Raw genomic sequence first — 26,941 nt, 5'->3', positions numbered from 1 at the left:
TTATCATGAGTGTTTACAGCTATCAATATATGAACACTGTTACTGTGATGATAAATATTTAAATGATAGAAAATATTTGCTAAGCAACTTAACCGCAGTACTTCAGAGCAATTCAGTTTAATAGGAAGTTGGATAAATGTTGATAAAGCTTTAATTAGCTTTTTGGTCTTTTATATGGTTGAAAATTTTTTTTTGCAGATTGGACTCTCAAAATAAAAATATAGAAACTCACAAAAGCGTGCAAGGACTCGGTTATAACTGTGATTTATTATTGATTGTAGTGCAGTTTACAGAAACGACAAAAGGTACATACATTACAATGATTTTCAGTTGTGATAATGAACTCAACCCTTTGATGAGAACACAAAACAAGCATCAGTCAGTTCCAAAGAGCAGAACAATTGTTTCTCTCATTGTATTCCTGTTTTGTAGCATTTTGCCAGCATTTCCATTTTTCACTGTCACCGTCCATCTGGACAAAAACGTTGACAAACAGCACAACAGCGTGGACACAGTTCGAGTGGTTGCGCTTCAGCTCACGCAAGTTGAAATCCCACTGGGAGTCTTTGACGCTGTAACTGTCTGTCACGCAGCTCTGCAGCTGTTTCTTTAATTGTCCGTTTGCAGTTAAACTCCCAAGTACTGGGAGTTTTTTTTTTTTTAGCCAATAAAGTAAACATGATTCAGCAGTTTATGTAAGGCAATTGTGATGCATAAAGAATATGAGAAAATTAATTTGGACAAAAATAATTTGAGTCCCACTTGACTGTAAACTGTTGGTTTGAAGTTATCTACTAAAATTATACATAACATGAATAAATAAGGAACTATGATTATGAGGGACAGACTCCCAAGACTAATGTAGCTTTGTTATTAATTTCATTTATTAGTAAACTGACAGATCCATGTTATGTCAATAAATACCTATAGTTGTGATTTAACATGATTGTAAAATGCTACACCTAAAATAAACTACATCTGGTGTACATGCAACCTACTACTACAACAAAACAACCTGTTTGGCAATGGGGACTTTGACAAATCCCCCGTATGAACTTAAAACGTCTACAATGTTCATTTTTTAGATTTGAGATGTCACCACAGAGCCACCAAAGTTGACAATATTCAATGTTTACGCTTCATTCGTGTTTACTGTACCATGTTTGTATAAATAAATGATCTATGTATATAATTTTTGTCCAAAGACACCAGCTATAAAGAAAGAAAAGTGTGAGCAAATTCGAGTTCAAACAATATGTCATCAAACCGTTGTCATGATCATTATCGCGGCATACACAGGAAGTCCGCCAACCTGTTTTCAGGGTTTGGTCACGTGACGTCGGCGCACGTGGCAACTTCAGTTCTTATTTATTCTGTTTACCCACCATGGATTTAAATGAATGTCAAGCTAATTATATTTCTAAGACAGATTTCATCAAGTGCATTTGCAAAAGTATTATATATATATATATTTTTTTTTTTTTTTTTTTTTTTTAAAGGATCGTTATTTTCATGGTCCCCATTGATATATTTCTTGTGTTGAGTGCCATCTCATTGCGCCAGAGCACACACCCCGTGGATCAAAACTCCAGTGAGGCACCAAACTTAACCACTCCAAGCTGAATGAAAAAGACTGAGTTGATTACATTGAGGTTTACATTATGAAGGACAGTTGTAATCAAATGCCACAAATACTTGGGCTTTACTATGAGCTCTAAAAATAATGTGACCATAACTGGCTCTGGCAATCATGATGGTGATGTTATATCCAAATACGCTAAACATTCCAGCATACATGTAAAATAAGAGAGGCTGTATTATGGGCCTACTGGATGCTACTGCAGTATGAGAGGAATAAATCCAATATATTTAGGAAACGGTACAGCCTGTGTCCTTCTGGGGCTTTAAATCGGGTTCCTTCATTGGTTTCACTTCTTCCTCTTTAGGTTTGGCCTGGAGAAAAAGCCACAATAAACATGATTAATTGTCACAAATGTGAATTGTTGCACCCGGTGTTTTTTCAAATGTAACATTTTCTTAGAAACACTAGGGTAAATGCTAATGGACCTTTACTTGTATAGTGCTTTTCTACATTCTGCGCTTGGTAACACCATCTCCTCATTCACCTACTGATGACGCAGCATGAGGAACAACTGGGATTTCAGCACTGTTCTTCGCAGAATTGTTTTAACTCAGTATTATTGGAGGCTTTTCGAGCATGAATTGGTTTGGAGTCCAGACGATTCAGAGGCAAAGAATTTGCTCGTGTATTTCAAGTCGATGTCCCTGTGATTAGCTTGGGCTAACTGAAGTCAAGCTAAACACACACACAAACTGATGGCCGGATTTTGCCTGCAGCATTTTCTGGTAGACAGCAGAATTCATTGTTCCATTAATCAGAGCAAGTCATCCAGGCCCTGAAGGGGCAAAGCAGTCCCAGACATCACACCGCCAAGACCATGTTTGACTGTTGGCAGGATGTTCTTTTTATCAAATGTAGTTTTCTTTTTCTTTGTTTGTTTGTTTTTTTTACACTAGATGTAAAGGGCCACACGCATTCTAAAAAGTTCAACTTCAGTCTTGTCAGTCCCCAGAATAGTTCCTCAAAAGTCTTGGGGGTCATCAAAGGTTAGGCTCACAATGCAGGTCAATTCACTGCAGGTTTTTTTGCCCAATGTAATATGGACCTGATTTTTTCATGTCAGTGTGAACAGTACATTCCAATTTTTCAAATCTAACCCAGCCCTCTTTCGTACTGTACTGTATGTGGATATATGAAAATTGGACACGTATCCGATGCGAGTGCAATATGGACGCTTAGGGCAGGCTCACCCGGCCTACACGTCATCAAAAGGCGACATGCGTCACAGACGTGCCACAAAAGCAAGGGCAGACAAAGGAGCAGAAAAGTCAGTGGTGGAAAGATGCTGCTTTACAACTGATAAATATAAGAAAATGTTGGCTCCGGTTGCACAAAATCCTTGAAATTGCCATAAATGCGTCATGACGAGACCTATGCGAGGGGCCGTATTTACTTCTGTAAACACGACGCACAATGTGTGATGTCCTGTTTTATGCGCAAGCGTGTGACGTCACGGAGGTGTTCCATCCACAATAGAAGTTTTTTTTTTTGGGAATGTGGCGTCACGGTGAATGACTGGTTAGCACATCTGCCTCACAGTTCTGAGGACCGGGGTTCAAACCGGCAACAAATGCACACTGTTTCAATCACTAAAAAACAACAACAACAAAAAACACCCCTTGATGTGAGTTATACCTTGTCATTTTTGGCTCCCCGAGTCAGGTCAAAGGTGGCATAAACTTCAGGAGTACACTGCTCATTGGGGGGTGGGAGCTCATACGGGGCTGGCTCAGCCAGGCCATAGCTCGCCTTCATCTCTAGCTGGGGAGGTTCCGCTGGGACCTTGTGGAAGTATCTGGAAAAAAAAATATGAAATCAAGTGGTTAAGTTGTGTTAGTGGGGTTCTTTTACAATAAACTAGACCAACATTTGGTGCACATTCTTTGACAATGTTTTCCATTGTGACCCATGTCCTAAACTTTAATATTGGTGACAAGCAATGCTGCATGAGCAAAACTGTTTTTCATAAATAATAGTGCCCGTTCAACTTTTATTGGTCAGTGCTACATGTTAACTAGTATTAACTTGACCAATGGTTTCGCGGTGACTTTTTGAATAGGGTCCACTACTCAACTAACTTTTTGTTCCCATTTGCCTTCATTTGCTTTACTGGTATACAGTGTATGTGTGCTTATGTGTGTGACTCACATAAAGCCATTTTCTCTCTGGCACTTCTCCAGTGTGTTCTTAACGAAGCCACCCAGTTTGAGGAAGAAAACCTGCTCAGATGGTTTGGCTGTGGTGCCCGGGCCTTTGGTGTGACGATACTCTTTACACAGCTCCTCGGCGCGGGAATATGCTACAAAAAAATACGTTGTTATGTTACTTCAATAAGGAAGTCTGCCAGTTAAGTGAGGGCGAGGGAGTTTTTGGGCATGTACAGACAAATCTGAAAAACACCAAGCCCGTGTAGTGCTGCATTGTACGGCAAGATCAAAAGCAGATATTTTTTTATTTGGGCATACATGGGCATATTTTCAAAATGTTGCCAAATTCATCCAAACAAAGGAAATGCACGGCTTGAGAATTTTTAAGATGACATTTGTAATGGTTTCGTAACCATGAGAAGACTCCATGACAGTTCTAGTTATCTCGAAAGACTATTCGGTGGCAAACTAAACTGGTAAATTTAACATACTCAGTGGTAACATGGGGGGGAATCATTTATTCAGCTTTACTAATTGTAATTGCTTGAAACCAATTAAGTCTACAACTAGGAAGTAGTTTCTTCTTTGTCTCCCACAGGCATCCAACACTTTATGGAGTTGGGACAGTTGTGCAAAAAACAGTGACCTATGTTTAAGAAAAAGCCATCATTTATGGATACTGATGAGCTATAACCGAAACCAAGACATATACCCTTTTCTGCTTCTTGCAGAGATCGTATCGCCTCACCACACTTATCATTCCCCAGCAGCGTCTGTCCATGATAGCAGTACGCCTGTAAATACAAAGCAGCAAATGTAAATAAGAGCACCGCACTGCTGAGAATATGAGATCACACAATCCTTCTAACCCTTACGCAAGCAAACAAACTTACATAAGCCATGTAAAAGTAGAACTTCAGCTGGAGATACTTCCTCCACTTGCTGCTGCACTCGGGCTCCAAAGTGTTCAGTGTGTGGTCTAGAGATCAAAACGGCAGGTTTTAGTAAGCTTTAGTTCTCTCGATTATGGCTATAATTCACCGTGGAATGGACATATTAAACAACATCACATGACAAATGAAAAAAAAAAAAAAACTCTCCACTTGAAATGCTCACCGGCTTTCTGATAAAAGTTTGCTGTCTCGGATGCCAACGCCGCAACAATTGAGGCGTTGTGCTTCAATTCAATGGCTCTGGCGATTGTCACTGTGGATAAAAGGGAACGTTTACAGACTGGCACCGTTGTCTCTTGAGTTCATTGCCTCACAGAGACGAGAACTTAAAAGGGGAAGAAGTCGATCCAACAATGATATATAACGCTGTGCCATGTGACATTGGCTGTAATTGCACACATGGGTTTCCAACTACTGGAACAAGGTACCTTCTTGAGCTTCTGCCTGAGACTGGATGATGTATGCATCAATCACTCTGGGATCCAGGTCTCTACCTTTTTCTGCGGGGGTGATGAGACGGGGGATGTGGACCTCCTGTATGAAAATTAGAGCCATTTCTTCCATTTATTTGGTTTTAAGTCTTCATGGCAGCACATCAAATGAGGCCAACCGACTATATTGAAATTCATTTAGTGCAATGTGTTGTGCAATAAGTAGGCTGCGAGCCTGTTAAAACATTTTTTTTTTTTTTATAAATAGCTCACCAGTGATGGACATTTCCTTGCAATGCTGAAGTAATGATCATTTCAAAATGTAAACACTTGTAGAGATTTATAGACGTGTTCAATATTGACATTTATGTTTCCTACCCTTTAAATTTGTTATCATTATTGTGATAAATCATTAACATTACCAGTGCCTTCATAGATGAATATTATTGATTATTAATAATAAAATAATGAATGTAAATACTGATATGTTATTGTAATTTCAATAAATTTGTGATCTAAGGTGTGTGTCTCAAACAGGTAGCCATTCGCATGAATCTGTATCCAGGAAGTAGCTCTCAGTTTAAAAAGGTTGGTGATCCGCCCATCACCATAATTACTATATGGACTTCTTGATCGGTAAATAAAAAGGACACAATAATTTTTCCGGACTTGATAAATTGTCATCGTTGCCGTGAGCCAGAGCACGGCTCACACAGTGTATTTGTGTCTATTTTCACTTGGAAATCGGGAAAAGCCTACGTCCAGTCCTCAGGAGTGTTTGCGTTTAGGATTACGCCAAAAAAGACGAAAGAAAACGACCAAAGCTGCGGCGTCGAGTACAGCAAGTCCTCGCCCCCCCAGCCCACATGTCCACCATTAATATAAGACAGCATCAGCATCCTACTTCACTTCAGACTGCCATGAGACTCATACTGTAAACCCTAAGTTTTTCATTAAAATAATTTTGAAAACATTCCAACAAAAGTATGTACCGTATTTTAACGACCATAAGGCGCACCTTTATTAAAAGGCGCAGTCTCAGTTACGGGGTCTATTTCTGTATTTAACACATACATAAGGCGCACCGTATTATTGGGCGCAGGCATGGTCAAACATACGCTAGCTTAAAACATACACTAGCATGCATGCACGCTAAAACAATGGTTTTTAAAAAGGCAGCGGGAACAAAACTGGGTTCGGTTGTACTTTATTGAAGTATTTAACAATGTACTCACGTTATTTTTTTTATCAATCCTCATCCACAAATCCATCAAAGTCTTCATCTTCTGTAACCAAAATGAACAGCTGGGCAAGTTCTCCTTCAAACGCGCCAGGTTCCCTCTCGTCATTGTCAGAGTCAGTCTCGTTGCCGTGCGGCTCCCCAGAAATTATGCCGGCTTTTACGAAGGCTCGAACAACAGTTCAAGCAGACACGTTAGTCCAAGCATCCACAATCCATTCACAAATTGTGGCGCAACTCGCCCGGCGCTGCCTCCTAGTCTTAGTAAAGCTGTGTTCGCCATCTGTCATCCATAGCTCCCACGCCGCTCGCAACTTCACTTTGAACGCCCTGTTTACACCGATGTCCAGCGGTTCGTCAAGCCTCCCGGAACGATGGCAAGCTCAAGAGTTATTGCACTCAGTCCAATGGTGACTTGAGACGCTTCTCCCGGCTGTTCTTTGCTCATTAATCCGTTGCTCGACTTGGTCTTCCAACTCGAGCCACCTCGCCTTATTTCCCCGTTTTCTTTTTCTTTTTTTTCCCGCGGAAACTCAGCTTCGTCTTCTTGACTTGGCGAAGCTCGTTTTCCTGCTTCCTCCACTTGCGAACCATGGATTCGTTGATCTTGAATTCTCTCGCGGCTGCTCGATTCCCATGTTCCTCCGCGTAACTAATAGCTTGCAGTTTAAACTGTGCTTCGTAAGCGCCTCTCTTCGTAGGTGCCATTTTCGGGGGTCCTGAGCCAAACCGATGCACATACCGGACTATATACCTACTGGGGGCGTGCCTTTAGCGTCCTCTGTCACGCGCACCCTTCCCCCTTTACGTCCGCATGCTGTCCTCAATCACGTCCGCTTTTCCTCTATATGAGCAGCGTGTCAGCAGGAAATGCTCCCAGTCACCCAAGCGACGCGCTCAACAAAGTCACACGACAACATTTATAGATTTTGGAACTCGGTGCACACATAAGGCGCCCATCCATTTTGGAGAAAATTTAAGACTTTTAAGTGCACCTTATGGTCGTGAAAATACGGTAGTTGTAATTATGTACAAGTACTCCATATTTTGAAAACAACTACATTGTTGCCAAAAAATAAAAAATAAAGTTCTGCTCGTCTGTTTACAAATAAACATTTTATATTCAAGTCACACATTGTTTTAATCCCTTAATCGAAACCCCTCCTGTATGCTGATAATAAGTTAAAGTTATGCTGCTGAACATGTTTCTATTATGGCTTTTAAAATTACTTAAAAGAAATGACCCGTTTCGTCAGCCAGTGCATCTTGTAGACAAACTTCATATTCGCAGTACAATATTTGAGATATAACTCGAGTCACTGTTAATGTAGTAAAATGTATGTAAAGTTAGAGCCCTTAAATGTTTAATTTTACAGTTGATATTAATTTCTTGGTATGTTTCTCTCTTCCTTTCTTTATATATTTATATTATCTATACGATTGTATTTTTTAAATGTTATTTATTATGAGCTATTCTGTAAGTGTTTGCTTAACGTTTAACCCCCCTCCACCTCAAAGCCCCTGGACAGCTGCCGGATACCCACAAGCAGAAATAGATTCCGGTCCTGTGGGAAACACTGCACAGCCTTGCTCCATGTGCAATGTTAGCACACAACAGAGACACTTCTGGGAAGTTTATTACATTTGCTAGTCCACGAGCCAGTGAATTAAGCTGCTGCAAAGCTTGCTCCACTGCCACGACGTCGTTTAAAACGTTAGCGCCTCACTCGGAGTTGCCGTGTGTGTTGGTCCCCAATTAACACACACACTTGAACGTTAAAGTGTTTACAATGTTCTCGAGCCCGCGAGCTAGGACCTAAACAGCTCGCTCTGATGCGGTGACATTTAAAACGTTGTTGGTCATGACCTGGATTGTGAATACAGTGCTTTGAAAAAGTATTCATACCCCTTGAACATTTTCTCATATTTTGACCTTACAATCACAAAGTTGAATGTATTTTGTTGAGATTTTATTTAATACATAGACCAAAACAAAGTAGCACATAATTGTTAAAAGTGGAATGAAAATGGTTTTCCAAATTTGAAGGGAGTATAAATCTGAAAAGCGTGGTGTCCATTTGTGTGTATTCAGCCCCTCGGAGCCCCCTAAATACAATCCAGTGCATTCAATTGCCTTCAGAATTCACCTAATTTGTTAAGTCCACATGTGTGCAATTTACTCAGTATACAGTAAATACACCTGTTCTGTGAAGGCCTTTGTGGTTTGTTAGTGAACACTAGTGAACAGCATCAAAGCAATGCTTTTCTTCAGCAGGGACAGGGAAGCTGGTCAGAGTTGATGGGAAGATGGATGCAGCTAAATACAGGGCAATCCTGGAAGAAAACCTGTTGGAGGCTGCAAAAGATTGGAGACTGGGAAAGAGATTCATCTTCCAGCAAATAAAATTACCCTAAATATAAAGCCAGAGCTATCATGGAATGGTTTAGATCAAACAATATGAATGCGTTAGAATGGCCCAATCAAAGTCCAGACCTAAATCCAACTGAGCATCTGTGGCAAGACTTGAAACTTGCTGTTCACAGACGCTCTCCATCCATCCATCCATCTGGCTGAGCTTGAGTTATTTTGCAAAGAAGAATTGGTAAGAACTTCACTGTCTAGCTCTGCAAAGAGACATAACCCAAAGGACTTCAAATACAAATTTTTATTTGCTTAAAATTTTAAAAACTATATCATGTTCGTTCCCCTTTACAATTATGTGATACTTTGTGGTCGTTGATCACATAAAATCTCAATAAAACATTTAGGTTTGTGGTTATAAGGTGGCAAAATGTGAACTAGTTCAAAGCAGTATGAATACTTTTTCAAGACACTGTATGGATATTGACAAAAATCTAAAATATAGCATCAGGTCATGACAAAGAGCTACAGGTATGTCCGAATTTTGATCAAAATCTGCTCACAATTGCTGGTTTGTTGAACATGTGTCTAATACATTTTATGAAATACAGTATATAACTAGTCACTGTATGTCTATTACCTTAAGAGATTTGAAGATTCCAGCAGCAACCTTCAGGCTGCGGTGAACATCTTTCGCTTCATCATCTGAGACACTGTCAAAAAGGAAACTATCTCATGACAGGAATACTTCTGGAACATTTAAAAGACAATTCAATAAACATACTTTTCTTTTCCAGCAAGCCTTGACGCAAACTTTGTGTACCAGAGCGCTACGTTGAAGGACATGGAGACCAGCTCGAAGACTGCATCTTGTTGGGCACTAAGTTGAGTGCATAGAAGAAAGGGACTGTTAAAACAAAGTCATCAACTTTAAGGATGAGAGTTCGCATGCATAAACACAGCTGCGCCTATGGCTGCCGATTTAGAAGACAGTGCAAACAATACTTGCTATTAAGTGTTTAACTCATAAAATGCACGTCAGGTCAATTGTTTAAATGTGCTGTCGGAAGTTATTTAATTAAGGTCATATACTATTGGGACACACGTTATTTCAATTATTAAACTTTTAAATTATTTATTACAATAAATTGCAAAATGTAATTTAGACGTATCATTACATTTATAGGTATCTCGTTTGATGTGCGTCCCGCATCTGAGAGGCACATAAATGAGCAAGTATGCATAAAGTAAGATCAATCTGCATCCGAGGGCGCAATGCTATGTATCAAAGTTTTACGGCGTCGTGCTGGAAATCTGGTGTATGAATTTTTTTGGCTAGACAGTGCTTTAGAGTGTGAGTAATTTGGTCGCATATGTGCCCTAATTTCTGAATAGCGCGGTCAACCTGTACGCCCAGTCATTTGAGGAAGAAAAAAAATAACACGGATTGATGCGTGCGTACCTGTGTGCGTACCTGTGTGCGTTTTTCAAATGCGGGCTCCAGTGTACTCAAAGCTAGTTTTTTGACGGCGAGCCAGTAGATGCGCAGTTATAGAACGTTGCGCTGCAAAAATGGAATTAGTTCCAAAGCCTAACGTGATGATGTGGGAACAATTTGGATTCAAGTCAGATGAACGCTGCCATCAAGCTAACACAAAAGAGCTGGTATGTCGAAGTTGTATGAAGTCGCAACAAAGACAACACGACTTAAAACCTCAAAGTGACAAAATCCATTTTAAACACAAACATCCCACCCAATTTCTTGAGCTGGGAGTAAAAGAAAAACACAATACGACATTTCCCGTTTCCCATCAGCTTGCAATTATGGAACCTTTTGGAAAACAATGTAAATACAAACGTGATTGAACATGTTGACAAAGCAGCGTTTAAAGAAAGGCTGCAGACTTTTGAAAAGTAGTAAAAATCTTGAATCAAAACAGGTTGCTTTGATCTACTTGTCGTAGTGTTTTTAATGTTGCTATACTTTGCACTTTTTCTTAACCAACTGGAAACTTGATTGGCAGTATATTACCTCTTAAGGCATTAACATATGTAATCTGTGCCAAATGTTTTTTCATTTCAAAACAGAGCCTGAGTGTGTTGTATTTATATTTTTTATTTATCTAGGATATATTTATTGTTCTACATTACAATACCAATGTTCAATATACATTATTATTCGAGTTAATTGTTCTGAAAAAGGATGTACGTTAATTTCTCGTGTATAATGTGCATTGCTCCCCGCCCCCGCACTTGAAATATTATGCTTGATAATCACTATATCAGTGGCATCAAAAATATCAACGATACTATCGTTTGTCATGATAGTTTTTGGAAAAACATATCGTCCTAAAAAATGTAAATTAAAAAAACTAAAAACTAAATATATTGAGAGAGCAATGGATGACACAAAAATATTTAACAAATCATATACAAAAAAAAATAGAGTAACAACTGTAATAAAAATTCCGCAAAATAGTGGGACAGCAAAGTAAGAACCAGGATATAGCGTAGGATTACTGTATCTGTATTCCGTGATGATAAATTGCAGGGACTCATTGTTCCAGGAGTGGGACTCATTGATTCCAGACATGTACATCCTGGGACTCACACAGTTTAAAGTGGAAAATGATCAATGCAGTTAGAATAGATTACATGCACTACTGCCTGAAAAGGCGAATTTAAAATGTATCACAAACGTGAGGATGTTATGTGATGTTTTACACAGCTGAAAAAATATATATATCTAAATAAAACAAGTTTTATACTCAAAAATACTTTTAAAATATGTTCTACATGAGATTTAAAAACAAGACGATAAAGTGGTAATTGACAATAATGGCAACGCTCTTTCAGACTCTTTTGCGATTAAGGGCTATAAAAATAAACTTGACAAAAACCAAAACAAGGAGTTATAATTTCACATATTATACTTAATTACAGTCCTTCAAAGGGATTCAACTCCTACTCAAGATCACACACACACGCAGGCATGCAAGGACAGATTCATAGTGAAAGGGTTGGGCAGAGTGCTGCACGACTTGAACTGATGTGGTGGAGATTATGCCTTGCTCAAGAGCACCTCAATAGTCACCACTCACCACCAAGCAGAACTAGCATCTCCCCAACTACTAGCTGCCATTTTTACATTTTTTGTCAGTAGTGGGACTCGTAACCTGTGTCCTCCAACTCCAAATCCCAAATCCTTACAGACTGAGGTATTTTAGAGCAAATAAGGGACTGCGCCTCCTATCTTAAATATCAGCAATGCCTGCTGGGGTACAACAGTGGTGAGGTACAATATCTCGCTGTATTGTGAGTGGATAGGTTGAAACAATTCATTCATACCTTGGTGTGTTCCCTTGTAAAGTATCAGTCCATTTGAAGTTCTGGATATACCTCATCTTGTTGTCCTGTGTTGTTCCATCCAAGGATACAAGAAGGCCTGTTGTATCACAACCACATTCAAAAAGAACACCAACAAATGCATTAAAATGGTCATTTATGAATAAAATGGAATGTTAGACGGAATGGGTTTACTATAAGAGTGTTCCCCGTGTTGTTGCCAGATTAAATTTCTATAAATAAATATACCGTAATTTATCATGTAAAATGCGCACTTTTTTACCCCCCAAAATTTTCAAAAGTCAATCGTGTGCATTATATATAAGTATAGGAGAAAATGAAAAAGACTTTCACATTTTATAAATCTATGCTGCCATCTAGAGGTTTTAAAATGTTGTACACTTTCATTCCGCTATGCCACCGCCCCCTAGAGGAAAAAGTTGTACACGTTCATTCCAGTATGCCACCTAGAGGTTTTGAAAAAGGTGTAGACTACACTTTCATTCCAATAAGACAGGGGTACATATGACTGCATATATGTACAATTGTACTCATAAGTTTACATACCCAGGCAGAATTTGTGAAAGACTGTTTTTTTTGTTTTGTTTTTTATAAATACGACTGATGACTGAACAACAACCATAATTTATTTCTTTACGGTTATGTTTTGTTTAATGATGATGCTTTTCTGAAATGATTGACAGTTTAATCCCATTCAAATAAAATTAAATGTGTTTCGCCTGGTCCTTCATTTTTTCTTAAAATAATTGTACACATCTTACAAATTCTGCCTGGGTAATCAAACATATGAGCACAAATGTCTGTTTTCTCATTTACTAAATAAAAGTAGAGCAAGTAAATAAAAAGAAAGTATGTGTTCAAATAAAGTGCTTCAGAATAATTATTTTAAAAAACCAACAAAATACAGATAATACTTCATGTTTTGATCATATGGGTAGAAGCAAAATCATGCATTGTAAAAATGCATTATACATAGGTTGAAGGGTTTTCCATATTTGGAGGTCAACTTTGGGGGTGCGCATTATACATGGGTGTACATTATACACGAGAAATTACGGTACATATATTAACTTTTGTCCGAAGACACCACCCATAAAGAAAACAAAATCTAAGCAAGGGTGGCTTCAAACAATCATGTAAGTCATGCTCGTTAGCGTAGCACACACAGGAAGTCACCCACCAAGAGTCATTGGGTTAGTCACACTTATTTTCGTTAATTAATGATGGCAATGTCATACTGGCCATACAGTTTTGGATCGTGCAGCCATCAAGCGAGACAAACGGAAACTACTGACAACAACCGTGTTTGCTCTTGGCACTTTATATAATGATAATACACATAACTTTGCATGATTTGGTTTTGCAATATCATATTACAATATTAAATATAATATTATTCTCATCTAATCTTTATATTTTTCATATTAGGCATAAAAGCAATCACAAAAGATTAATCTCACATTAGCTAGCAACTTGCACCTCAAATATTTGATGCATTAATTTTGGTGATATTGTAACTTTTATTGTAGGCCTATTATCGCATACAAATTACAAAAGGAAATAATATGGCCCTTAATCTTTAACCAAATATGTAAATACATGTCACGTAACGAGATGTTTCACTGTCTAAACATTTTCCACTCAGCAACTGAATGATTAACACTTGTATGTGTCAAGAGACTTGTAGGCTTTCATTAAATCTTTTGTGTTGGCCTATTTTGAGTGATTTCCTGATAGATAATTTTATTTTGTTGTTGCACAATGTTAGCAAACAATACAACACAATACAATACAAGGGTCCCTTCATTTCAACAACCAAAAGCAAATGGGCAGAAACAAAAGCTGGTTGTTTTGGCCGATCCCATATTAAAAGTGGCCAATCAAATATAACACCTCAGGCCAGGCCAGGTGGGTGGATTTGTTCGTCACTGCGCACTGGCATAATGCAAAAGCTGGGGGCTACTGCTGTACAGCTTTTCTGCATATCTTTGCTTGGCATCAGATGGCACAAACTTGCATCGTGCAAAAAACAAGCCACGAAAACTAGGTGACGACGCATTCTGGGGTTTTGTCGATCAATTTCATACACGTGCAAAATTATTTGTCACACTCCTCTTCAGCGAATGCTCCTTTAACATTGTCTTTCACTACATGTAATGTAATGTAACATGTTTAAAGTGTGTGATAGGATCACGTTCATATTTCTTCAGATAGATTTTTTTTTTTTTTTGAGTGCTTGAGGATGCTACAAAATGTAAAGAGAATAAAAGCGGTCAGTTAGTCCAGAGACAAATTGAGGCACTGTACCAATTAGAGCAGAGAACACAGTTTGAGGATATGATACAATACATGGCTGTTCAGATTATTATTAACAGCGGCACACATCATTACGTTTTACAAATTATTTATAGGGATTTTGTGCAAGTGTGACAATTTAATTATGATACAGTACATGGCTGTTCAGATTATTTGATTAACAGCGGCACACATCATTACGTTTTACAAATTATTTATAGGGATTTTGTGCGAGTGTGACAACTGACATTGTAGGAGGGAGAAGTATGCATCTGTGGCACTTTTCATGATTTCTGCGTTGCAGGTGACATCGGTGAACATTTCCAGCAACCTTGCCCTGGTTGTCCTGAGGTCACTGCATTTGGTGAACAAACAGCAAATCATGAGATGGTGTTTCTCTTGATAGAACATTCGGCTGGCTATAGCACATTATCAGGAGAGAAGACAGACCACAGTTTGAGATTGTCATTTGATCATGATGTAAATATCTGCATATGCTGTCATTAATATATAACGTGGAGATCAACACATCAGACATACTTGCAGATTTTATTAGCGGTGGGGCTCCCTGCAACACCATAAAAATTAAAGGACACAGGCGCTGTAGCCTTGAGAGGATTTCGGTGAAACCAGTGTGCCATCTCCTGGGCGAGGACACGCCTATAATGGCTGCAACAGTCAACATGACAACAGGTTAATCCACGGGTTATGTCCTAATATTAGACTGATGAATTTCGGTGATTGATGACAGTTTCGACAAGGTGCTCCATCCGGTGGATAGCGTGTGCTAGCTAATATGCTTTCGCTAACAACAGCAATACGACGATGAAAACTCGCTGAGACTTGTCACGTATTCTCGTTGCAGAAAAATAAAATAATAATATTTGGGGCTTCAAGTCTTTCATTGGGGCTCTCAACTCGGTGTCTTGAAAAGAATCGAAATTCCATTACGTAAGCCACAGAGCATGTAACAGCTAACAGCTAATGTTAACGCTGGTTAAAAATTTAAGAGCTGTGATAACAGTGTGTTGAGCAAATCGTTACACCACAAATGTGTAATACGCGATGTAAAATAACGGTTTCAACACTTACCAATCGTGGTGACTTTAGTTTTTTTGTGATTTGACAGCCGTGACGGAAAGTCTGAACCTGACAAGTTATTTCCGGAAATAAACAGGACTGAACGTTGACCAATGAAAACAGGCTGTTCAGTCACATGACAACAATCCCGAAAGTACACACGTTCAACCTGCTTGTCAGGCCGGGCAGTTCTTGTATCAACCCTGTTATCTATTTACAACACCAAGTCAGTCTGTATGTGATTAATTTCAACGTCAATTTAGATGACTAGTCCTGTAATTATTTTTAATTATTATTATTTAACCTGTCCTGCTTAGTTGCATGGCCATGCAGGATGATGGATTTGTATGCCTTTTGTACTGGAACAGTTTTGCTGTTAAACAATGAGTTTGAAATACTTCCTCTTCTTATTTTTTTTAATCATCGTTTATTAAAAATAAGATAAAATAAAAGTGAGGTCTGATACTGATATAAAATTGTTGCCAGTGTATAAGCTACGTTTTCATCAAGAGTTATATTACACTTTACACACTATGCTCTTGCTGGTATTAGCCTATTTTAAAGGAGTTGTTGTTTGATGAAATGATCACAGATTACTCTGCTCCATACACAACAGGACCAATGTTAAGTACCAATTTCGTTACCATGGTGACAAGAGGGTGCTGAGCCTAACACTAATTCAGTTTTGCCGCAGGCCACATCGTTGTTAAGGTTTCCCTTTTTGGGCCGTTATGACTCTGAAACCATATACAGTAACTATATATCCGCCTCATCATATTATTTCATTCAGTATAAACAAAAGAAAACTGATGGATAACTAGTTTTGAAATGCCAAGGAAAACAAATTGTTCAACTATTGTTCAGTTTATTTCCAAAAGTGGTTTGGTAACAAAACAAAATTAAATGCATGGAATCTCACAGCAATATTAAAAATGAAGACAATTTGCAATTGTGGAACACCATTTAGCAAAACATTTGAATTAGACGCATATTATTTGCTTTTGAGGCCACATGTGGCCCCTGAGGCTTGAGTTTGACATCTGTGGCCTCGAGTGTAAAAAAGAGAGCTTAAACTGTGAGGCACACACAAGATCTGCATAAAGAAAGCACGGATTGTATTTTCCCCCGTGGAGTCAACGCTTTAACACCAAACCACTGAATTGCACTTCTCACATGAAGAACCATGTATGTGGCGTGCATGTAAATTGAATCTTTTCCTCTTTGGCCCGGAGGACACGACGTCCACAATTTCCAAAACCAATTTGAAATGTGGACTCGTCGGACCACAGAACACTTTTCCACTTTGCATCAGCATCTTAGATGAGCTCGGGCCCAGAGAAACCGACGGCGTTTCTGGGTGTTGTTGATAAATGGCTTTTGCTTTGCATAGTAGAGTTTCAAGTTGCACTTACGGATGTAGCATCCGAACTGTATTTACTGACACTGGTTTTCTGAAGTGTTCCTAAGTCCATGTAGTGATATCCTTTACACATTGATGTCGGTTTTTGATGCAGTACCGCCTGAGGGATCGAAGGTCACGGGCATTCGATGTTGGTTTTCGGCCTTGCCGCTTACATGCAGTGATTTCTCCAGATTCTCTGAACCTTTTGATGACATTATGGATCGTAAATGATGAAATCCCTAAATTCCGTGCATTGAAGAACATTGTCCTTAAACTGTTCAACTATTTTCTCACGCACTTGTTCACAAAGAGGTGAACCTCGCCCCATCTTTGCTTGTGAATGACTGAGCAATTCAGGGAAGCTCCTATTATACCCAATCATGGCACCCACCTGTTCCCAATTAGCCTGTTCACCCGTGGGATGTTCCAAACAGGTGTTTGATGAGCATTCCTCAACTTTCTCAGTCTTTTTTGCCACCTGTCCCAGCTTTTTTTGCAACTCGTTGCAGCCATAAAATTCTAAGTTAATGATTATTTGCTAAAAACAATAAAGTTGATCAATTTGAACATTAACTATCTTGTGTTTGTAGTGTTTTCAATTAAATATAGGTTGAACATGATTTACAAATCATTGTATTCTGTTTTTATTTGTTTAACACAACGTCCCAACTTCATTGGAATTGGGGTTGTATTTGTATACAGTAACAAGCAATAAAAAGTAAATGTTCCGTAAATGTCCCTTTTTCAAACAGAAATATAATTTTAAAGTAAAAAGTCAACTGACAATGTCATCGACTAGATGCTATATTTTAACCACCAGTAATCACTAAATCCTCATAAGCAGGAAGTACTATATCACAGATCAATAAGGATTTTTTTTTGTTTTCGCCATTCTGAAAAAAAAGTCAACAGCTATTACAAGTAATGATCAGAATTAAGTCAAGAGAAAACAGAAATCACATTATCATTATCACGTGCAACCAACTTGAGAATCATGAAATCTATTGGCCCTCAGAGGTATAGCAGTATACCGCATGTTTGCGATATTCTTCACCAGGAATTACGAATTTGAGTTTACCATCTAGTTGCGCTATTATCAGTGAATCATCTTGGTTTACTGACTGCATAAAAAACAAGATGTCACTGTTAATTTCAAATAACTAAACATTTGTGAAATGAACATTAACATCCGTTCCCCTCCTCCTCTTCTAATACAAAGTGCTTTGTTGACACCAATTCTCTGTTTTAAACTGCCAAAACACAATTCACATTAATGCATTCTCCCTTTTGTTTGTATCACAAATGTACATTTTGGGATCCCTCAGGACAAGATTCCAAAAGGACACATTTCACCTGTTTCAAAAGCAAACACCCAGGAACAAAAATCAATAAATCAAACTGTCATGTTTGATACCAGTGACGATCATAGAAGGGAGCAAACATGGAAGGCATCAGGTCCAATGAACAACCCTGATTACAGTCTACTGACACAAGAGCTACTTACTGTATGTGGGTATTCAGTAACTTAACTTCAATTATGTGCATTCGTTTAAAATTTCCATGAATGTGCCAGTTTAACTGCACTTGAAATCGTACCATGGAAACTAGATGTATTTTTTTTAAAAAAACTGACTTAAAACTTCATGTTTCATTGAAGCAGCGCTAGACTTGACCCACTTGTGTAAAAAATGTCAAAAATGAAAAAAAAAAAAAACATTGGAAACAAAATGGTCAAGGGAATTCTATGACTTGAAAGATATAATGCACCGCTTCTTTACCGCTTGTCCTTATTTGGGTCACGGGTTACTGGAGCCAATCCCAGTTGATTTGGGGCGAGAGGCGGCGTTCACTCCAATCTCAGATTAAATGCATTGTACACACAAATTATTAATTTAGTCTTTGGCAAAAGTACATCTTTGGTGATGTAGATCAAATAAACAATGTACAAAAGAGTTCAAGCAGTGTATGTACAACATGCTTGGAATTAATTTGCTCATGATTTTTGGGGGAACACCTCCCAAACATGATAACACACACTAAAGACTGGTGAATGTGTACGTAAATGTGCAGCGTGGACATTTTTAAACATCATTATATAAAGGCACAGTTCAGAGACGTTTGGCATAGTTATTGCATAAACCATGGTCTCGGACGTCTCCCCAACCTCCATTCTTCATATGGTCCTTGTGTTGGGCTGCTTCAGAAGCAGTAAGGACAAGAGAAGGAGGGAAAAGGCCATCTTTTGCTATCTTAAGTGCCTCCTCGACCCTCTGTGAGGCCCATTCTGGCCTGCAGTTCTGCTTCTGGTGCAGCCCACAGTCCCCAGTGTGAAGAACCCTAGAGCCCTGAGCCACAAGCACTTTTATAGGCTTTGAAATGCAGGCACCAGAAAGATGCTGCAGAGTCCAGTCCCAGTTGTAATCATCATACGTGCAGAAGTCGTCGCTGCAGCCCATCATCTTGTAGTACACCTCTCTGGAGATGGCCATGCCTATGTTGTGTTTTGTGGACATCCAACCAGTGGTCAATACCTTGTTAGACAGTGTGTGAAAGCCAGTAAGGTCATTATGGTTTCCCAAAGCCAGCAAATCACAATCATGGCAGCTGTTCCTCTTGAACTCAACCATTGATTTATAGAAATGGTAAAAGTCTGGTAGAATGTAGTTGTCCTCCTCCAGAAATATTACAAATCCATTGTAGCCCTGCATTGCCTGCACTCGCTCCCACACAAAGTGTAACTTCCACCACCAGTGATGCTTGGTTTGAGTGATGGAGGCTTCTCTGTAGTGTCCGTAAGAGTCCGGGTGCTCTGCGTTGAGACATCCTGTTTTGAGGGCTCTGTCTTTGGGTATGTCCCGTGGACAGTCCCTAGGATCCTGCCCGGGGAACTCAGTGGGATACAGCTGAGTGCTGAACGGGAAATAAATTTGCAGTACCTTGCAGAAAGTGATCCCTTGCACAATGGCGTTGACTTCCGCTGAAAAATAGTCATGGCTGAAGATGAGGAGGAAGCTTTGGACCTCTGCAGCTTTCTCCAGAGAATTAATGAGAAGTTGGAGGTATTCTGGTCTGTTGTGGACCTGCACGACCAGCACCAGCTGGGGCTCCCTTGGAAACTGCTCAGCATTTAAAACATGCTGCTTGTAATTGGCATTGTAGACAGATTGTGTCAGTTCCGACAGCGACCCAGAAAAGTCGAACTTTACTGTTTCACTTGAGCGTGTGTCCTGATTAGCTTGATTTCCCACATCACCTGTGCCATTCTCTGAAACTGACAGCACACGGGTAGAAACCAAAAGAGTCCAAACAACAAAGGAAACACCCAAAAGTACCAGCAGATTCTTTTTAACCAGCCGAAACCTCATTTTTGATAGATTAGAAAAGCAACCTTTGGTCGATGGCAGCTCACATTGTCCGGAAAGTCCTCTTTATGCGTCACGTGTGGTGATTTAAAGAACTGCCCGTAACTTCTCTTCCCGTTCTTTTAAACACCGTGCCAGCTGCCACACACGTTGTGCTTGTGAAGGGAAAGGAGCTAAAATAAGTATTCTTTACAACCGCAAAAGCATTGTGTTAAAAGTGGTCTGAAACTTACCCTGGCTGCGGTGTAACTTGACAGTGTGCACTGCTCGTAACAGGAAGAGAGGAAATTGACGGGGCTGTTTCATCTTCTGCACTCTACAACTCCTTGACTGCTGACGTGTACAATACAGGCAGGCGTCACAGGGAGTGAGCGGCTGCTGGACGAATCAGACCTGCAGTGGTGTATGTAATGTGAGAAGCAGACTGAAAGTGTTCTGGCACTGTTTGACAGTAAAAGGAGGGGCGTCTCTCCAATGAGCTTTACTGCTGAATTCTTGAAAACAGCTTTGGTAAAGTACCCCTTCTCTCTCTCTCTCTCTCTCTCGCTCTCTCTCTCTCTCTCTCTCTCTCTTTCTCTCTCTCTCATCTATACAGTGTTGGGAAAATTACTTTGGAAATGTAGTTGGTTACAATTACAAGTTACCCCATTCAATATGTAATAATCGTGTAACTATTTTGATTACTTTCTCAAAGTGATATAACTAATTACTGTACATTCGATTACATTTTGATTCCTTTTCTTAATTTTGAATGAATGCATCAACAGGACACTTGGATGTTTCCCCTAAAATAGAGGATTAAACACAAATATCATTATTTTGGAACTAACCACATATTTGTTCTTTACACAAATAATAAATGGATAACAAAACATGATGAAATGTAAATACAGTACATAATAAAACAAATATGTTTTTGTTATATGTGCATAGCTTGCACCATATAATACCATGTTGACCTAATGACAAATGTGTACAACTTAGACAATATCGCTTCACATAACAACTCAGATAAGTGAATGTTCCATAAAAAGTCCGCAATCATGAAGATAAATCGGTTTTAAAGTCAATGTTCTTTTAGTGTTCAAAAGTAACTATGACTCTAATCTTTTCAAAATCTGAGACAAACGGCGCTTGTCATGTCTTTGTTAAAAGACATCTGTATTTCATGCGGTTAAAATTAGTAGTTAAAAAGTTATAAGTTCATATTAGCTAGAAAAATATCTTCATGTTGTAGTATATATTTAATTGTGCAAACTGTTAAAGCGTTTGGAGTAAAATTGTCAGTGAGACATCTTATCATTGAGGATCGTTTGTTTTGCCAGCAGTGTAGGAGCATCTTTCTGCTCGTAGAGGATCTTTGACGTATTCTTTCGAACTCTGAAAATGGCCCATAACTGGCTAATTGCGCTGGAAATGTTTCAGCTTTGGAACATTTCCATCTTTATCATTATTTGTACTGTATTTTGACAAGCACTAGTTCGAGGTCCATAATTTTTTTATTTGAATACTGAAAATTGTGATGAGTCCATCTGATTATAACTGCTAGATGCATGTGTACTGTATAGGCTAGCTACTTGTATTTAACACAAATATACAGTGTAGTTAAATGTATATTTTTCTGTTTGTTTCAGTTACTATCTTTCCAGCCTGATATTTGTATCAGCACAAGAGACCTCCATAAAAACAAGTAAAGAACGCCTTGTGTACGGAGTTTTCTGTATTAATTCGCTGGCTGTCTAGCTTCATATGGCCAACGTGTCGTGAGGACAGTACAGCGCTTCAAGGTCGTATTTGGAAAAATATCTCACATTTGAGACTACAGCAGAATGGCACATGACCAGAGAGAGACAATCATAAGCATCGACTTGAAGAGGAAGAGTTATGGACAAAAAAAAATCTGAGCAAAAATCTGAGTTTTAGCGACTACTTTTCAAATGTAACTAAAATTGTAATCTTGGAAATTTCCAAAAGCAAACGTAATTTAATTATACATTTTCTCCCAGTAATGTACTGGATTACAATTACATAAATCATGTAATATAATTCCAAACCCAAATTCCAATGAAGTATGGGTGTGTAAAATGTAAATGAAACCAGAATACAATCATTTGCAAATCCTTTTCAACCTATATTCTATCGAGTACACTACAAAAACACGATTTTTCCAAGACGCTTGGATGGCAGCATATGTTGCTCCAAAACGTGTATGTACTTTTCAGTATTAATGGGGCCTGTGAGGGACAGATGCAACAATATTGTCATTCCCTGTGTATCAGGTCTGTCTGAGAAAGTCAGAAGGATTTTCAACAAACACAACATTTTGTGACATTTCAAATTGGCTAACACCCTGAGACAAAGGCTGGTACACCCCAAAGACTGGACACCACACACAGTAATACAATCTGGTGTATTCGGTCAAGTGCAGTGAGGAATGCTCAGACACTTACATTGGAGACACCAAGCAACCACTGAGCAAACACATGGAACAACAGAGGAAAACTCCTTTGGTCAAGATTCAGCTGTATACCTGCAACCTCCAAGAGAAACACCAATCTTTTGAGGACAAAAATATGTATATTCTGGATAGGGAAGACATGGTTTGAAAGAAGGGTTAGAGAGGCCATATACACAAAGGTGGAAAAAACATCCCTTAACAGAAGAGGGGGCTTACGGCATCACCTATCTCCTACTTACAATGCCGTCCTTTCGTCCAATCCAAAGAAACTCAATATTTCTGCCTCCAACAGACAGCATGGCCTCCTGGACCGTTAGGTAACTCCATGACCACTTTACAACTGAATGGAATATCAATGAGGGAGTTTCCAACCGAGGACTCTGTTGGACTGACAATGGCCTCTCGGCCAGGCGGCTTAATGGCTCCCCCGTTTTGCATTCCAAAAGAATGATTTCATACATAATGTGGGTTTTGCCTCTAAGTTGGAGCATAAATAGTTGAGCTTTCCACACAAACACATCATAACTAAGCCTTGTTGCATGAATTGATGAAGCCTGCTTGGATGAGAGGTGAACCGTCTTCTAAGAAAAACAGAACAGTCCAGTTGCGATCAATTCAATGCCCTGAGAATGAAGTATTAATGGTGTCTCCACAGATGTGCAAGTTACTATGCCACTGGCACGAGCAAACCCCCATACCATCAGAGATGCTGGGTTTTCAACTTTGTGCTGATAAAAATCTGGATGGTCCTTTTCTTCTTTGGCCCATAAGACATGACGTCCATGATTTCAAAAAACAATTTGAAATCTAGACTTGTCAGACCCCAGCACACTGTTTCACATCCATTTCAGATGAGCTCTAGCCCAGAGAAGCTGGCGGCATTTCTAGGTGTTGTGGAGCTATGGCTTTCGCTTTGGATGGCTCCCCCCTCTGCTTTCTGTTTTAACCTGCATTTGTCGATGTTGCGACGTGTGCTAACTGACAATGTGTTAACTGACAATAAGTGTTCCTGAGCCCACGTGGCAATATCCTTTACACCGCCTGAGGGATCAAAGGTTATGGACATTTAATGTTGGTTTTCGTCCTTGCAGCTTACGTGCAGTGATTTCTCAAGATTCTCTAACTTTTGATATGAACTGTAGATAATGAAATCCCTAATTTACTTGCAGTCGTATGTTGAGAAACATTCTTAATGTTAAGTATTAGACTATTTCCTCACACAGTTGTTCACAAAGTGGTGAACCTTTCCCCATCCTTGCTTGTTAACAAGTGTATTGTATTGTAGTGTCCAGCCATCCATCCATCCATCCATCCATTTTCTGAGCCGCTTCTCCTCACTAGGGTCGCGGGAGTGCTGGAGCCTATCCCAGCTGTCATCGGGCAGGAGGCAGGGTACACCCTGAACTGGTTGCCAGCCAATCGCATGGCACATACAAACAAGCAACCATTCGCACTCACATTCACACCTACAGGCAATTTCGAGTCTCCAATAAATGCATGTTTTTGAGATGTGGGAGGAAACCGGAGTGCCCGGAGAAAACCCACGCAGGCACGGGGAGAACATGCAAACTCCACACAGGCGGGGCCGGGGATTGAACCCGGGTCCTCAGAACTGTGAGGCTGACGCTCTAACCAGTCCTCCACCGTGCCGCCGTATTGTAGTGTATTCAATTGAATATAGGTTCAAAAGGATTTGCAAATCATTGTCTTCTGTTTTTATTGACATTTCATACAACGGCCCAATTTCATTGGAATTGGGGTTTTAAAAATGTAAACGAACTTGTAGATATGTACTGTAAGTACAATATGAAACATGCGTTTACTAAGATGAAAGCTTACTTTCAATCAAGTGTTCAGAACAAACCTGTCTGTATGGACTGGGTATCTGTTAGTGTTCTAACACTCATCAATACCAGTCTTGGTCTCAAGATCGGTCTTGAGACCACATTTTTAAGGTCTTGGGTCTTGTCTTGCGATTTTCCGTCGAGACCGTTCGTGACCAGCACTTATCTGTTATTCCTCAACTTCATTAATGTGATTATAAGGAGAAGCACTTGGGGCGGAAAAAACCCAAACATAAATTCATGTGTTACTAACCCCGCCAGCACTCCCGTAATGACTGCAACCTTTGCGGTGTTGTGACTGAGGGACACTATCAAATGTATTTAAAAGATAATTAAAATGAAAGATTGAACGATTTTGACTTCACTTAATGAAAGCAGTTAATTTTTACTCTTCTATTATGTTTTTTGGACTATATTTTCTGCGATTGGCGGGCTACCGGCGGTGGACGACTGGCCTCACAGTTCTGAGGAGTGGGGTTCAATCCCCAGACCCGCCTGTGTGGAGTTTGCATGTTCTCCCCGTGCCTGCGAGAAATATTTATTGAGATAACACCATGGTCACGGAATTAATTAAACCTGTATCTCAATACACCACTGGATAGAAAATACTGTAGATGGATGTGGAGTATGATTTAGGGTTATTCAGCTGTTATGTACTGTATATCCACTGGACACATCATTCACACGTTTACAATCTAAATTTAGCAACGGGCCTAATGTCTGATCGGTACTACCACTATCACTACCACGTTCCTTTTTTACCCGCAAACATCGCCAAATGTAACTGAACTGAACATCACACATATACAGGTTTAGGGAGTAACAGAATACATGTACCGTCGTTGCATATTCAGAATACAAAAATGTTTTAACTATTCCAGTGCAGTTACAGACAAAAAGGTAATCAGATTACAGGTACATTTATTAAAAATTAAGGTTATTTTGCAGAATTACATTTTTACTGTGGCGAGAGGCTGGTTGTTGATTTTAACCCCCGCTCGTTCTTAAACTAGTGGCCGAGGAATCTTTAGCAGAGCAACAAGTGGGATAAGTGGTCACAATGTACCTCAATGGAACGCAGGGAAACATTTTTTTGTTGGCCAACCAAAATGATACAGGCCACTGGATGTAACACTTGTTATACAATAACCATTATGAAGGATCTTAAGGACTTTATCTCGCTCAGGAAATACCTGAAAAAAGGAGGGAAAAAAGCTTTCAGATAATTGTAACAAAATTCTAAAGTAGGAAAAAGTGGTCTAAATTACATAGCTCAAATTGAACTAAAGTGCAATACTTCAGTTAACATGAATGTGGCCGGGGGTGGTGTTGGGGGTTCCTTGGGCCCCCAAATGACGAGCTACGGCCCTGGGCCGAGCCAGCGACGCAGCCGCTCGGCATGACAACCAACCTGTGATTAGCAGCTTGTGCATGAATGAAGAAGGCAGCTAGCGAGCTGCGACAACGAATGTGAATTGATCATTGACACTTTAAGTGTGCGTTGCAGGAATATGCTTCAATTTGGTGCCAAGCAGCGGCATCGGCTCTTCTCTTCCCCGATGTGCCACTATGCTGCAGTTGGGAAAGCCCATGAGCCTGTCTGCTTAGCCAGCAGCAGGCAGTGTTGCCACAGTTACCTTGAAAAAGTTACTTAGTTACTTTACTGATTACTTGTTTCAAAAGTAACTAAGTTAGAAAAATAGTAACTTTTTAGTTACTTTCAACAGCTGCCAAGGGGCAGGAGTATCACTTATCCACAGTACAAAAAAAAGTGTTAACCGTACCCATTACTTGGTAATGTATGAAACACAAGTTTACAGAATGAGGTCATCAACATGAACCGATAAGTTAAATATTAGTATAGTTGAAGCCACATTAAATGAGCAACTTAGTGCAGACTTGACATGCCAACACAGTACGGTAAGTATCCACAGTAAATGTAAACAAGCACACTATTCTCAATACACTTCTCGAGAGACTCTTAATTGATAGATAGATGCTGATTGTGGTCCATGAAAGCAACTGTGTGTGTGTGTGTGTGTGTGTGTGTGTGTGTGTGTGTGTGTGTGTGTGTGTGTGCGTGTACGTAAACGTGTAAGTGAGTGGCAGTTTGATATTGGGGCATACACACACACACACACACACACACACACACTGTCAGGATTCAGGTTGCAATTTGGACCCAGATGCAAAGAGTAGAGGCAGGTGACTTTGTGAAGAATGTTTATTGTAGATTGGAAGCAAACAAAGAAACTCTCGAGAACAAGAAACGGGATTGACAGGGTTCCAACGAGGACTGGTCTGGCAGGTACTGAAACAGCAGCCCTGACACACACACACCAGTGCTCCCACCATCGTA

At 39.5% G+C, this 26,941-nt stretch overlaps 2 protein-coding genes across 5 annotated transcripts; both read right to left on the bottom strand.

Moving 5' to 3' along the window:
• Positions 1–248: 248 nt before the first annotated feature.
• brox (BRO1 domain and CAAX motif containing) lies at positions 249–15,636 on the bottom strand. Of its 4 annotated transcripts, none has more exons than XM_061704197.1 (13): positions 15,529–15,636; positions 14,977–15,105; positions 14,685–14,791; positions 12,124–12,220; positions 9,560–9,682; positions 9,416–9,488; positions 5,171–5,276; positions 4,906–4,995; positions 4,683–4,768; positions 4,502–4,583; positions 3,791–3,941; positions 3,278–3,437; positions 1,424–1,953 (listed from the first exon to the last, which is right to left on the bottom strand). In XM_061704197.1, exons 2-13 carry the CDS (start codon positions 15,075–15,077, stop codon positions 1,870–1,872), a joined length of 1,260 nt encoding a protein of 419 aa, XP_061560181.1. In that variant the 5' UTR covers positions 15,078–15,105; positions 15,529–15,636; the 3' UTR covers positions 1,424–1,869. The 4 variants fall into 4 exon arrangements, with proteins under 4 accessions (XP_061560180.1, XP_061560181.1, XP_061560183.1 ...); XM_061704199.1 differs by having other exon boundaries at positions 9,560–9,655; XM_061704196.1 differs by lacking the exon at positions 15,529–15,636 and having other exon boundaries at positions 249–1,953; positions 14,685–14,855; positions 14,977–15,099.
• Positions 15,637–16,367: 731 nt separating this feature from the next.
• Positions 16,368–20,625, bottom strand: si:ch73-91k6.2 (alpha-1,6-mannosyl-glycoprotein 2-beta-N-acetylglucosaminyltransferase). The gene is made up of 2 exons (XM_061705057.1): positions 20,514–20,625; positions 16,368–20,435 (listed from the first exon to the last, which is right to left on the bottom strand). The coding sequence occupies exon 2, from the start codon at positions 20,281–20,283 to the stop codon at positions 19,027–19,029; it is 1,257 nt and encodes a 418-aa protein (XP_061561041.1). The 5' UTR covers positions 20,284–20,435; positions 20,514–20,625; the 3' UTR covers positions 16,368–19,026.
• Between the last annotated feature and the right edge of the window lie 6,316 nt (positions 20,626–26,941).

Source organism: Phycodurus eques, chromosome 18, assembly GCF_024500275.1.
Source record: "Phycodurus eques isolate BA_2022a chromosome 18, UOR_Pequ_1.1, whole genome shotgun sequence".
In the NCBI taxonomy this organism is placed as follows: Eukaryota; Metazoa; Chordata; class Actinopteri; order Syngnathiformes; family Syngnathidae; genus Phycodurus; species Phycodurus eques.
Note: the sequence above shows the minus strand (reverse complement) of the source record. Positions and strands in the feature narration are given on the sequence as shown.